Raw genomic sequence first — 15,422 nt, forward strand, 5'->3', positions numbered from 1 at the left:
TTATGAGGTCAAAGTCTTAACAAAAGACTTGACAAAGTCAAACACAAGAATGTTTTGCTGTGCCATTCACCCCCAAAACACACACACACACCATTTTAAACTCACAACATCCTTGTGAGATAGGTCAAGCTGAGAGAGATTAAATAGCTCCAGGCTACCGGTGAGCTTGAAGGCCAAGCAAGCATTTGACCCTGGATCTCCCCAAGTCCTCTCTGAGGTTATTTCCTCCTCAGCCAAAGGGTGAGAAAAGTCACTGGGCAGCTGTTGCAAATGTTAGGCACCCACTCCCACCTGGAAGTACCTAACCTTCCCCTCCCCACCCAGGTTGGGTGCCCTGTGTTATCCTTGCAACTTGTAATTACACCCTTGGTTTCTAAGTTTTCTCCCTCTTTCCTAGAGAGAAGTGGCTACGTTATTTTTTAGAAAAGATTGATGCAGGGCGCACTGCATCAATTCAGCTACTGTGTGTTTGCCCCTCTTCTAAGCCCCCGTCTTATTTTCCTGCCCACAGATTGTAAAAATACTCAATCTCTACACTCCTGTGAATGAATTTGAAGAGCGTGTGACAGTAGCCTTCATAAGAAACATTCAGGTGAGTGCTCCAATAGACGGGCGTTGGGAAGTTCTACCCCTGCCTCACAGAAAAACTAACCATGTGTGTTCAAAATAAAAAAATTCCTTCAGTAGCACCTTAAAGACCAACTAAGTTTATATTTTGGTATGAGCTTTCGTGTGCATGCACACTTGTTCAGATACACTAGAAACAGAAGTGTCAGACCCTATATATATATACAGAGGGTGGTGGGGGTGGGTGGGAATGGGTGATGGGCTGATGGGAGTGGTAAACCTGTAGATGGCTGTTAATGGCTGCTGATGGCTGCAATTAGTCCTGGGCTGAGGTGGTAAAGAAAGCTTGATCATGGCTACCTACCTGTAACTATAACCATGTGTGTGTTTTCTAAATGGCAGAGTTTTAAAAGCCTTGGTTCAGGAACAGATCACAGGGATAAAAAAGCATTTATATTGCTCTTTTTTTTAAACCCAAGATGCTCAGTTTTCCTCCCTTTCCTACTAGTACCTTTTCTGTGCAGCATCACTCATAGAAGCACACAAAGCTCCTTTACACCGAGTCAGGCTATTGGTATAGCCCAATTCTATTTATTTCAAACAGCAATGACTCTCCACAGTCTCAGCTCAAGATCTTTCCAGACCTTAACTCCTTGCACACTTGGAGGTGGAGACACAAGTAATGAACCTGGCACCTTCCATGCACGCAAAGCCATGTGCTGTGCTCCTGTTCTGCAGATTTATATTGATTGTTGCAAATGCTTTTATCACAGACAAGGCCAACAGTGAGAGGGACGCCATGTATCTTTGACCTGTAGAAGCAATATTGGAAACATTGCCAGATTTCCTCCTGGCTTCCTACCTTGGGGAAAAAATGCCCTTCAAGTCACGGAGGGCTGCAGATTTGGGAATAGTGACTTCCTGGAGGGGTTGGAGTTTTTCAGCATCCACACTCACACATACCCTCTCTTCTGTGATTCTAATCTTTTGAGGGAAAGAATACCTGAATTGGGCTCTACAGGTTGTAGAATAATAGCTCTTCTTGGCACAAAGGTTTGGTTCCCAGGACCCAGAGTCCTGGTATAGAATAATGAATCAAAATCCAATATGGTTGGCCGTTTAGACCAAAAGTTTTACAATTACCCACTTGATGAAAAGATTTGGTCTCAGAAGGTTTTTGGTAAATACAAATGATTCACCAAACAGTTCTTTTCTTTGGCTTTTATCTTGGAATCAGTCAATCAATTCGCAATATTTGACTGCTCAGTTGACTACCATGGCAACCAGATAAGTGTTAGTACTCATTCCCCTCTTCCAGCTGCAGAAAGCCAAATGAGGATGAGGCTGGTCTCAACCACACAGGTGTTCCAACCTGAACTCTGCTGCATGTTGTCTGTTTGGTGATGTGTGTGTTTTCTTCCCCACCCCCTTGCCCCCAATTTCTTGTAGGCAAATTTGCAAGAGCGGAATGAACCTCCACAGCTACTGTTAGACTTCAAGTTCATGTTCCCTGTACTGTTTCCATTCAACCCTTCTTCTCTAACCATGGACTCTATCCACATCCCTGCGTCTCTCGGCCTGGAATTCCTCAACAGAGTTTGAAGATACTATATTGACTCCCAGCCAAATTTCCTGAGCAAAAAAGCAAAAGTGGAATTTAAGGATCTCTTCAAATGTGGACCAAATGATGGTTGATGAACCAATACACTATAGTGAATCAGTGCTAAATTGTATAGCATAAGAAACTAATCTTGTATTTTTGGTTGGATGGTTTTTGGTTTGTATGGAGGGGATTTTGGGGGGGGAGGCAGATTTTGCTGCTAAGAATACTTGAAACAAGTGGGGGTTTGTACCACTTGATACCATGCTAAAAATATTCTTTCCCTGCTGCCATTAAGGCACCAGCATTGGTAAATGGAATAACTATTTTCATTTTCTTAGGTTGTGGTTTAGAAATTCTATCTCGAAATAATAGAAAGGAGCCTTCATGACCGTGCATCGTAACGTCGTTCATGGTTATGGGGCTCGCTTGCACACACTGAACTTCAATTTCTGAATTTGTGCTGCTGCCCTTCATTTTTAAAATGATTGTTTCGGGAAATAAAGTTGCAGTAGGCCAAACCAAGAATTAATTATGTAGTCCGGAAGGAAATTTAACTGGTGGAGGGAACAATGCTTTTTCCTTTCATCTGGGGCACAAGAAGATGGTTACAGTTGTTGTCCCAGCCCCATCAAAGACAACTTTGTACGGACTATAACCTAGAAGCGGTCAGTGGGGCAGTTCCAGCCTGCCTTCAGTATATTAAGTGGCCATAAATATTTTGTCCATGTGCCACACTGAGAAAGAGGAAATTCACGGACCCAGAAAGCTCTGGAGTTTACAGCTCCACTGCAAACTGCTGCAGGTTACTCGGACCAATCCAGAATCTTTATGCCTCTTTTATCCTATGAATATGTATGAGAACACATTGCTTTTACTGTGATTGTGAGGAAAGGGAGTAAGGGGTACAAGGTCCAAAATACTTCACAAAAAAGGTCAGTTCCTTGTTATCATAGTTGAGTAGTCCTTACAGTTACTAGTGGCAGTGCCAATCTGCAGGACAGATTCCCTGGCCATGTGAGGAATCATTGTGAAGTTAAGATACAGTCTGGCAGAGCTTACATAGGACTGGCTGGGCAACCTGAATGGAAGGTTTGCCTTCAACCAACTTTGTGATTTGTTTCCAAGCCAGTTATGGAGGGCAGTTGCTTCATACCACGGAAAAAGTTGTGTGGTACCATATCTGATTGGTTAGCAAAGTGCTGGTTGGCAGGGAGGCCTTTTGGGAGAAATAGAATGAGATATTAGCACTGTTGGCCTTGCGTCGTTACCAGCAATTTGAAGCAAACCAAAATGGGTAGGGAAATTATTTTAACTTCCTAGCAGGGCACTAATATGCAATAGCGTTAATAGCACCACTTCCCCATCAGAGACTCGATTGCCTAATGAAACATGGCTTAAGAAACTGGATCTGCCCAATCTCAGCATTGACACACAGTGCTTTTAAGTAAGTTGGCAATGAAGCAGGAATCCACTGTTAACCATGACTTGCCATTACACGCAAACCAAGAAACTATGGTTAATGGTTTCCAAACAACCCAGGATCTGGAAGCCAATGTTAAACCATGGCTTTGCATCCTGGCTTGTTTGAAAGACATTCACCATACTTTCTAGGTTTGCACATTATAGGAAGCCATGGCTAACTGCAGCTTCCTGACGTATTTCCCTGCCTGTGCAAAGGGAAGAGGGAAGTGCCTGCATGTGTATCCTCACTTGCCAAGCCAGGATGTGAACATGACCAGTGTAGCAAATAGAAACTGTTTCATCAATATGGTTTTTAATCTTTGGCTTAAAGAATGTTTAAAGTACAGTAAACAGCTTTCTCAACTCTCTATTGTTTCAACACTAAAGTACACCTGCAATTCCTACCTATTCAGTTGCTTTCAAAACTATTGAACTTTGCAAAGGCAACACTCAACCTACTATCAGATAGCATCAGAAAAGCAGAGCAACTTCCTGCGACTTGAACTTAGGCAGCTAGCCAATTCTAAGAGGGAGACTTGCTGCTTGTGCAGGGTAAAGACTTAAAATATGTGACAGACGGGCCTTTTCAAAATATGTAACCGCCATGTCTAAATCATTCTTGCATTCGGCCTTGCATCTCTGGCAGTGGATCTTTGAAGACGGTGTTAGGCTTGTTAAAAGGACTCTCATCAGACTAATTTTAACTGCTGCAAATCGAATACCCAGCTTGTGAAGTATTTCCCTTATAATAGAATACAGTTTTTTACCAACGGACTGGTCCTAAGCATTCTGATCCGATTCAGAAAAGAACTGGAATACTTGCCCATTTTTAGCAGGTGATAAGTCCCAAGGGTCACTGCTCTCTTTTTAAAAAGTTCAGCAGTCTGCATATTGAGGTCCTGCTGATTCAGGCTACGGTGCTCAACACCTTGCAGTATCGAGTCCTTGGAAGAGCAACATGCAGAGAGAGGGAGAAGCAAGTAAAGTTCTGCAGTCACCTTGTATGCAAAAATCGTGTCTCTCACTCGGCATTTCTAATGTGCACTTACAAATCCGTTGCTGCAACACTCCAGTGTATTAACATCGCGGTTGAACAGAGGTTATAATACAAAATGGAACTATTCTGGGGACCATGGCTTAATATAGCTTTTCATATTCCTAATTCATAAACCAGTAACTATGGCAAGTAATGATTGCTTCAGCATGCACTTGAGACATTATTCCTTCAGCTGAATTTGCTTCACTTCTACAGTGCCTTGAGCTTCTGTTTGGTAGTTTTTTGCCCCTGCCAAAGGTGCCCAGTTAGGTTTCAGCCAGTCTCATGGCACCTGCTGTGGTGAAATTACCCAATAATGCTCCAGTCAAGGGAATCCTCCCCTGACCCCATCCCCCCCATTGTTGCTCATTCACACCCTACTTGGGCATAGAAAGTACCAGTTCTCATGGCAAACTTTGCCTCTTTCTCTTGTGACTTCCTTCATGCAGCAAACCAATGTTGGACAGAGCCTTTCCCCAGCAGTTGCCAGGACTGACCCCTTGTGCTTAGGCATGCCAGCTTTGTGGGTTTGAAGCTTGATAGAATAAGGAAGCACAATCAGTATGTTGCCTTCACTGAACAAAGCCATTCTTCTCCTTGACCTTGGCAAACAACTTTCTTTATACCACAACTGTCTCTTTCCAGCATGATTGAAGAGATTTCCTTTGAAGCTTTTTACAATAATAAATTCCAGGCACTTCTTTTTTTCCTTTAGCCCAATGCACAGTAATGGTCAATTAAATGATATAAAGGCTAGAATAGCAGCATCCAAGCCACAGTCAGTACTGCAGCAGCCAGGTAATTTTCTTTCTGCATCATGTTCTCTTCCCAGGATCAAATCTTCCGTCTCCCATACAATCAGCTTGAGGTTGGGGCACTCTGCCAGTTGCGATGAACTAGACCATTTGCCCCTTAAACGTCCGGGGGTGTGTGTGTGTGTAACCTGGGTGACTGCTCCTGATTTCTCCAGTGCAATGCAGAATTTAGTCCTGCACCCTAGACTAAGCAGAAAGTATGTGTTCACAGAGTTTCTCTAGTTGCACCTGTCCCTGTGTATCCAGTTGTGCAATGTCTGAAAGTGCCCCAGCTGCAATTGAATCACAATGCATTGCCAACCATAACTCTAAACCAGGTAGGCTAAGTGAAAGGGAGCTGCAAAACCCACTTTCACAGTGATCCTAGAAAACGTATTTATAAAATGTGGCTAATGTTCTTCCTGAGGATAATGGTATTTCACTACAGCACTGCAAGGAGAATTTATTTATATTATGTATTATATCTGTGTATATTTTAAAAAATCTGTTAGTATAGAAAGAGATATGAACTGAGTAAATAACTGTCATATTTAATTTAACTGCAAAAGATTTTCAGAAGGATCTCATGTTAAATATATTTGATGTATGTAATTTTTATGTTATCTGTTTTTAGATATCTTGGGACTTACTTTTTAAAAAGCCAATTCACTGGTATTGCCCTGCACAAACATGCCTTCTCTCTCTTCCTCGTCAGCCATTTAAATGTCATTTAAAACTCTTTAGCACAGTTCAAAAAGGTGGTTGGTGTCATTTATTTCATCATTTTAAAATATTCCCGATAGAGTACTTTCGCACTGTGTGCCTTTTCACCATTATTCTCAATCACTATTTTTTCAAGACTGAGTGTTAATAATTGTGGGGAAACCTTTAAATGTCACCAGAAATTGCCTTTGGAGTTGTAAGTAGACTGTTGACTGTTTTGAAGTAGACATGTTTAAAAGTCCATGGAGCAAGTTCAGTATTCACTGTAAACAACAGATGCAGTCTAGCAATGCACAGAATCCAAACTGCATATGCAGCAGGGTTTAATGGCCTTTCCCCAAGCAGTTTTCTAAGCCTCCACCCCATACACAGCTTTTTAAAGGGAAATCTGCCCAAAAGTGTGGATGTGCAGACACTGATGCTTGCTCGCCCGCACCCCCTTTTGCTAACATGGAAAACCCTGCTTTGTAGGAACACACATTCATAATTAATCAGCATGCATATTAACAGCAAAAAAAAATGCATTCAGACCCACAAATTGAGGGGGGGAGAGAATGCAGCATATATTGCATTCCTCATAATAAAGGACAATTGAATGGGGATAGCAATCAAATTAACAATGTTGAAGATTCCCTAGCAACAAATAGACCAGCGTGTAACTTCTCCATACTTAGCCCAGCTAGTATGGGAAGAACACGTCACCAGTGAGCAACTTAAGGAATTTTTTTCCTGAGTCACTAATTCATAATTATGTGTCAGTTAAATTTGGGCTTGGATCTTTTTATAATTATTGGAACTGCTCCCAGAGACGAATTCATGTGTGAAATTCTTACTGTAGCAATTAGCCGGTGATCCTGTGCTGATGAAACACTCATTGATCACTACGTATTCCATGAATGGTGCCGTAGCTAGCAAAAAAAAAACCAACCCAACCCACTTTTGTTACTTCCTTCCTTCCAGCAATGTGATCACAGGTTGAGAAAGGGGTGTTACATAGATTTTCTATGCAGCAGCAGGAACATATCAACTGAGGCTGGAAGAAATCTGCAGCCACTACCAGCAAGAAGGTAGACAGCTCTCTTTGTCTATCCTCTTCCTTCAGCAGCAGACTGATTCCCACACTGCTTGGGTGGGTGCGGACTTGTTTTTTTTTTTAAATCTTCGCTGGCTTTATTTTTGTCACTTCTCTAGGACAAGGGTGACTAACCTGAGGCACCCCAATTACCACCAGCCCCAACCAGCATGCCAAGTGGTCAGCGACGCTGGGAGTGGTAGTCCAAAAATAGCTGGAGAGCCACAGGTTAGCCTCCTTTGCTCAAGGCTTCAAATTACTGCAATGCAATAAACAGGGGTTCACAACAGGGTGTTCGCACAACTTCATCACATGCATGTTCAATGAACACGGATAGTTTGCGTTGAATCTAAGCCCCCCAAAGTAAATTGGCTGGCCTATAGGGCTGGCTGTCCCCTTGAAGCCAATTGTCATAGCTGGGCATTAGGGTGGCCCAGGACCATAACTTTATTTATTGAGGGGAGACTGGTCAGACCTATACCCTATGAAACTGCCAGTGAAATCAGCTATTTGTCTGCACGGTCATACCTATTTAAAACCATGCTGCAATATTATGTACGTACCAGGATTAAGACACTGGTAGCAGGCCATGGGTCTGTGTGTTTCCTCTTCCCCACCACCTGCTAGTCATATTTTTCTGTTACATCAGTACCACTGCTGGTTGCAGATAATGCTTAAGTAGGAACCTTGACTGACACCAGTGGTGATACTGAAACGAAAGTTAAGGCCAGTGGAAATTCACACTGAGGGTGTTGGGAGAGGAGCACACAGTCACACAGCCTGCTCCTGAACTCCTGAAACAGGATTAAGAGAACAGAAGCATTACATTCCTATTGTCCTTTTTTTTTTTACTTATGACAGGTTTTTTTTTCTTGCTTCCTATTTATTGCACCTTTAAGTTCTTGGTTGCTGGAAGCTTCTATTGCCTGAATTTTTATTATTATTATGTAATAGAAATAAAGTATGCAAGAATTTACAGTGGCTGACCAGGCTACTGCAAGCTGTGCAAGCGTTCGTAAAGGTGTATTAGCACTAAGCCATATTTCCTCCTCATGCCAGCACTACATTAACAACATGGGCTTGTTTCTCATTGTCAGACTGCTAAACTGTAACAGGAGTGTAATTTTAGTGGTCAGAACGCCTTGGGATTATGGATAGCCAGCTACAAAAATCCTATAACTGTGCCAATCAAAATATATCGTACAAGCCCGTATACGCCTGTCTCCTCAACCCATTGGATTTTTATGTATTTGAAGGTATAACAGAACAGTTTGCTCTCTGAATTAAGGCTGAATATTTTAAATACAAGCAGCCAATAGCATTCCCCTTAAACACTAGATTTGTTCGAAGAACACAAAGGCCTGACAGTAAAAATGGATGTGCTAGAGGGAAATAAGGATTTGCCTAGCAGTACCCAATCCAGGATCTGCTGTGCGCATGCCGAGTCTTAGTCACCACAGGTGGATAGGTCGGCTGCTCTGAAGGTACTTGAATGACTTTTGAAGGCAAGTCCCAAAAATGTAGATGAAATGATACTGCTGGTAAAAGAAATATTTTTCCATTTTGAACAGATCTGTAAACTACACTTTCTGTTTGTAGGAAAACAACAAACAGTCACTGTCCTTCAGCTGTGCATAAAATATTGTGAAATAAATACTTTGGAATATGTGGGAGGCTGCTGGGACTTATTTTCTAGTGTACTGCATTGAAAACGCTGTATTTGCATGAGGTTGGCAATTCCCATTTCAAAAGCATAATCCTTCTCATGTGCAGAATTGAGGATGAGTTGACATTTACAGAATGTACCTGACTGGCTCTCTGACCCTAAACACATCCACCTGTGTATTTGCCAGTGGGTTGCATGTCTGGTAAAGTATCAGTATACCATTATTATTTTTATTTAAAAAATTCAGATATATATATATATATATGTAGAGTAAACAAATATTATATCAGTTGAAGGGTGAGTTTAAGCCCAGCGCCAGCCAGATCCTGGTGGCCCCAATTTGGAACGATGGTGAGAGGATGGGAAAAGGTACTACAATACCTCCTTTTATGCACATCGGTTCTTCCCCAAAAGCATTTTACAAAAGGTTCTCATCTGTGCGCTGTTGTATGCAAGAAATTTGCATCTTGCATGCAGACATACATATCAGCATCCCTGGTTGCATCTGGCAGAATAGCGAAGTATAAGCTGATAGGGAAATATATTTCAGTGTTAAACCTATGATGGTCCACAATGTTTTTCTTGAACAATTCTATCCTAGGAGAAAAAAAAGTACTCTGGCCTTTTGAGAAACAATCCAAATCGAAATGTGAAGACTAGGGCAGGAAGGGCAGGAATACTAAGTAAGGAATCCTTACTTGGGAGTAGGCCCCACTGAACATGATGGGGCTTGTACCTAAGTGAACAGGAGGCATAAAAGGTAGACCTCCCATTATAGGGCTTGTGGTTTTTAAAAATAATTAAGGCTTCTAGGGGTTCCTGAATAAACACTTCTGAAGAGCAAACATTATTATAGCAAAGAAGTGCCAATAAAACAATTCACATTCCTATTTGGTTTATGGTTGTTTCTGACAGACCAAAAGCAATGAAGTCAAGCTTATTAAAAAAGTAAAGTTTAATGGAATAAGGTGTGACAGGGCGAATACCTCTATTCCATCTCTGCAGGGGTACAAGATAGCAACCTGTATGTACCCTGTTGAAGCTGTTTAGAGTTGCAGGTAAAAAGCTCTCAGCTATGCTAGACGAGGTGTGAATTCCATGACACTTTATGACATATGTGATGGGCCTCCTCAGTGGTAGGAGCTTTATGGATTTCAGCCTTTAATGCTGTTTCAACTATAGTTAAGGGAAATGCAACAAAAGGTCTGTTTTCCCTATTGCTTATAGGGACTCCCTGTACAGACTCACTGTAATGCATCATAGGAAGGCAGGAGAAAAGCTACCTGTAAGTTTTTCACATCCATGAAAAACTCTGGACCATTGCCATAATGGGAGGAAGTCACTAACAACCTACAGACAAGACAAGGCAAAACCAAACCAATAGCACACTATACTATTAGGAATCCTTTCATTTCATTTATTTAAAAAACCAGCCTGCCATTAAACACTGTGGATTACTTGCATTTGTTTCATTCTCTGCATGGCAGCTTGCGCTGCAGAATCCAAGGGCCACGTGAAGAAATCTGCAACGGAGAACAAATATAATTGTTAGTAACCATGATCCCTTGCTCCCAGTGTAATTTTCTTCTTGTTGTTTTATTTTGCCTTTAATCCCTGCTGTAATTGCATTGGCATAGCTAATGTTTTTTTTAATTTATTTGTTTTTTGTTTTTAAATCAAGCAACAGAAGCCAAATAATAAAACAGGGACTTTATCGAATTTGGGAGACCACAAACTCGAAGAGAAAGCCTTTCACAAATGATGTAAGAGTTCTATTGCTATGAGCAGTTAGAAGGGTAGGGTTACAACATGGCAGCCCCTCCTTGCAAGGTGACATAAGGCTTAAATGTTTCTCACCAAGAGGATGAGAAGCTTCTGCTGCTTTTGGAGAAAAGCCTGTATTCCGTGAAAAGTATCCAGAGGTAACTGATATATGAGTGTGCTTAATTTCTGGAACAGTTCAGCACAAATGGGGTGTGCCTTGGTACAATGCAAGTCCTATTCTAAAAACAGCATGGGCACAATTTTAGCTGCCCCACTGAATACATTCATGAGGCATGGAGGTAAAAGAGTTCAATGTTTGGGATATTAACATGTCCATAAAGATTGTAGCATTTGAAAGTCAGGAAGGTACCAATTCTTACACAGTGGGATTTAAAAGGTTAAAAGTTTTGGAATGGGGGCAGAGTGAGTTTCACAGAATTGTAGCATTGCAAGAGACCACAAGAGTCATCTAATCCAACCCCAATCTTTTGCCCAAAGTGAAGCTCCAACCCATGACCCTGAGATTGAGTCTTATGCTCTACTGACTGAGATATACCGTATATTCCGGCGTATAAGACGACTAGGCGTATAAGACGACCCCCGCCTTTTGAGAAGATTTTCCTGGGTTAAAAAGTAGTCTTATATGCAGGAATATACAGTAAATGTAATGGATCTAGCCACTCCTGCAATGAGTCAGATATATGGTTCTCCTCCGAACCGTCCTATGAGGGACCTAAGACGAGCCTGTTGGAGCAGGCCAATGGCCCATGTAGTCCAGCACCCTGCTCTCAGAGTGGCCAAACAGATGCCATGGGGAAACCCACAAGCAGGGCACAAGAGCCCTCTCCCCTCCTGCAGTTTCCTGGCATTCAGAAGCAACTCTTACTCAGGTAGGTAGTTTAGGCTGAAAGCACACGACTGTTTCAAAGTCAGCCAGGAGGTTTCATGGCTGGGTAAAGATCTCACCAATCAGATCTCCCCAGGTTCAACACTCTTAACTATGACATATCCATAATATAGACAGGCTGTGCTTAAATCTACTTAGCAACACTTAAGGAACACCTTTTGTTGTTCCTTAAGTTTCTTTTTGTACGTCAGCAGCCAGCCAACTGCAGCCCTAGGGACATAACAGTTATTTCTTGGTCTCAGATGCCTTTGTCAGCACAAATTCCATCATTCAGTTCCACAGAACTCAGATTGCGCAGTGGGCTATTCATCACAGACCAGGAACTGCAATGGTGAGAGTTTCTCATACTTTAGCATATGAACAAGTTAGATTAAAAAAATTATTCTCACTCCTGATCTAGCCCCCTTTTCCACCTTCCTGAGCCTCCACTCCCAGTGCAGAATCATATATATTAAAAAAATATATATCTATGGATGTATGTACTGTATGCATCTTCTCCCTACACTGAAACAGACAGGAGAAAAGGAAGTAACAGCAATAGCAAATTAAAACAAAATGATAAGACTGGGTTAACAGTCAGCAGAGAAAATCCTGGGATTGTTGACGCATAAGTTAAGGACTGCAGAAGCAGAGGGGGAAAGAGAGCTTGAAAACCCATTGCAGCAGGGCAAAGAAGAGGGCTTGCAAACAGGATCACTGAATCTACGATTCCCAAGAACTATGACAACAGAAGGCTGATAATGTTTTTTCCGGTATTTTACATAATATGCTACTGCTTTGGGAAGGCTGCATACATCTATTTCTGGTATGCATAATAACCCAAGAACAACAATCTGAGATGCTCAAGGTTCTTCATGACAGAAAAGGCATGAAACTGACAGCCTTGTATCTATTCATTCATGAATCACTTCCTATGAAGCATCTCAAAGTGATTTCACAATAAATGATAGCAAAAACATGGTCTAGTATGCCGTATCACCCTCCACTAAAGCTCCCAGCTTCGGCTTGTCATATATATTATCTTGTTTCAGTGCATATTTATTTTGACAAAATATAAATGCCTCATAATGCAGTGGAAACACTTGATAGTGTAGACAGCCATGCATACTGCTGCTTCCCCTTCAAAACAGGATACTAACAATTGCTAGCGTTAACCCAGGCTGTTAAAAGAAACCAGTGCTACAAAACTTCACAATTAGGTTCAACCCATGAGATTTGAAACAGCATTTGGGCCTCTATTGATTACAGTATGTGATTGTTGGCTTCTTCTTCTTTTTGCCCCTTTGCATTTTTAAAAACTTAATTTAGCAATCTATCCCAAAGAATGTAGGAATGTCTTAGGTACACCTGGTGCTTGTATATAGCCCAATATTGTCTCCTCTGATTTGGAGTCCCTCACAAGTGTCTTTCTCATCACCTTCTTTCTACCTGACCCTTTTTAACTGGATATGCCAGAGACTGGACCCTGAGACCTTCTGCAGATAAAGCAAAAAGTTTACTATCTTTTGAGGAAAGAGTGCTTGCTGAGCAATAATTGCACAACACAAATTTGCTGGTACAGTACGTGATTGAACGCCATCCAGTCGGGAAAGGCCAAATGGATTCAATGAAATATCTGATGGATCGTATCCAAGATCCATCTACCCCACTTCCCACACTGGCCTATCAGATATGCCAGGAGTCTACAAGCAAGGGGTGTAGTAACAGCCCTCTCGTTTTCTCTCCACTGAGTGGCTTTGCACGACCGAACAACCTGTGTTTTGGAGGTTCACTATCTGTGCCCACCATGAATTTTCCAAAAACCATCTATAAACATTTAAGAAGCAACAGAAATCAGCTAAAGGAGAATATTCAAGCAAAAATTGCAGGATGTTGTGCTGGTCTACTACAAAGGGATTATTACCCAGTAAGGTAATAACATTATTGGGACCTACCAACGATCACAAAGATGGGAAAGCTTTTTAGTTTTGTGCTTTGCTGTTGTTGGCATCCGTCTGCCTCTTGAGATAATGGAGGAAGTGCGCCTTTGGGAGTGAAGTCAACCAGCAGGAAAGTTACAAGCGCTGCTGTGGGGAAGATGAAGGCGGCCAGTTTTGCTGTTACAGATCCACAGTTTCTTCTCTCTGCGCTCCTCCCAGCAGACATTTCTTGCCTGGTGCTATAGATGCACAGCCTGACCGGCTGTCTCCTGGTGGGGTTGATGTTGCCAGCCTCCACGTCATGTTTGCAGACATCTTATTTACAGTACTATCTTATTTGCTTATTTACTATCAGTATTTATCCTGGCTGCCCAATGACGTAGTTGTTTGGGAGACTCAGAGAGATAAAATGATAAAAGGTACATGGTTCAAAACTGGTGGATTTGCATGTTTGCTCGCTTCTTTGGGGGCTTTTAAGTGGCTCCTTGCAGCTACGAGATGCAGGGAGCGGGAATCCTTGAGAGGTTTGCTGGGTACACACCATAAATCTAAACCACACACCCCAAAGAATCCTGGGAACTTTGGTTTGTTAATAAGTGCTAGCAATCACAGGTCTGTGAGGAGCCAGAATCCACCACCAACCTTGGTGGGGGGGGGTTATTGTTTTGCTTTTCTTCTTGTTTTAATTATGCATTTTGTGTTATTATCTTGGCTACAGGTAGGTAGCCGTGTTGGTCTGGATCGAAGTAAAATAAAAAAATTCCTGGTTCAGTTTTTATTTTGGTTCAGTAGCACCTTAAAGACCAACTAAGTTTTTATTTTGGTTCAGTAGCACCTTAAAGACCAACTAAGTTTTTATTTTGGTTCAGTAGCACCTTAAAGACCAACTAAGTTTTTATTTTGGTTCAGTAGCACCTTAAAGACCAACTAAGTTTTTATTTTGGTTCAGTAGCACCTTAAAGACCAACTAAGTTTTTATTTTGGTTCAGTAGCACCTTAAAGACCAACTAAGTTTTTATTTTGGTTCAGTAGCACCTTAAAGACCAACTAAGTTTTTATTTTGGTTCAGTAGCACCTTAAAGACCAACTAAGTTTTTATTTTGTTATTTTTAATACTGTGAACCGCCCTGAAATACAGGTGAAACTCGGAAAATTAGAATATCGTCGAAAAGTGCATTTATTTCAGTAACGCAACTTAAAAGGTGAAACCAATATATGAGATAGATGCATGACATGCAAAGCAAGATACGTCAAGCGTCAATATGTTATTTGTTGTAATTGTAATTATTTGGCGGGTCAATTATAAATGGAATGTAATTAATGAAATGTAATAGCGATGTTTATTTTTGTATTATTTTAACTATTTGTTTTATTACTGTGGAATTTCCAAAAGAAAGCATGTGAAAAAATTAAAATTAAAATAATAATAATAATAATAAGTTGCATTACTGAAATTGTTGCATGCCAAAAAAATGGCTTATCTTCTTGGTTAGGCCAATAAAACTCAGAGACGAGAGGAGTTAGGAGTCCATTTTGTTTATTGCGAAGCAATAGGGTTACAGTCGAATCGTTTCGCAAAAATGCAACCCTGCCCAACGTGGGGCAGAGGAATTTATAACATTTAAGACGAAGGATTTTGATTTTAACCAATCATATAAATCATTACATCATTTTATATTTAATATTCATCATTACCTCATTTCATGTTTAATATGCATGTGCAATAAGCATTGTTAACTAAACTTTGATTCTCAGTAATATGTTATACTGTGAGTTGGTATGCATGTTGGGAAATTATGTTCTTAGCTTGTGAGCTGTATCTTTGTAATTTGCGTATTAGCTGACCTATCTCAGTAGGGACGGCTTCTTGCTGAATCATCAGTTTCTTTAAAGCATCAGGTTACCATAAC

At 41.1% G+C, this 15,422-nt stretch overlaps 1 protein-coding gene and 1 non-coding gene across 7 annotated transcripts in view; one reads left to right on the plus strand and one right to left on the minus strand.

Annotated features, from left to right (window-relative positions):
- MYO5B (myosin VB) overlaps positions 1-2,695 on the plus strand; it is a 289,538-nt gene extending 286,843 nt beyond the window's left edge. For all 6 annotated transcript variants that reach the window (XM_060280366.1, XM_060280369.1, XM_060280365.1 and 3 more), the window contains 2 exons: positions 512-592; positions 2,017-2,695. In XM_060280366.1, the coding sequence (XP_060136349.1) occupies positions 512-592; positions 2,017-2,169 (234 nt within the window). In that variant the 3' untranslated portion in view covers positions 2,170-2,695. The remainder of the gene's footprint in view (positions 1-511; positions 593-2,016) is intronic.
- Positions 2,696-11,826: 9,131 nt separating this feature from the next.
- On the minus strand, positions 11,827-11,912 carry LOC118077372 (small Cajal body-specific RNA 18). The gene has a single exon (XR_004691628.1). It is a non-coding gene; the product is annotated as a small Cajal body-specific RNA 18 (non-coding RNA).
- Between the last annotated feature and the right edge of the window lie 3,510 nt (positions 11,913-15,422).

The sequence above is a fragment of the Zootoca vivipara genome, chromosome 11, assembly GCF_963506605.1.
Source record: "Zootoca vivipara chromosome 11, rZooViv1.1, whole genome shotgun sequence".
Lineage (NCBI taxonomy): Eukaryota > Metazoa > Chordata > Lepidosauria > Squamata > Lacertidae > Zootoca > Zootoca vivipara.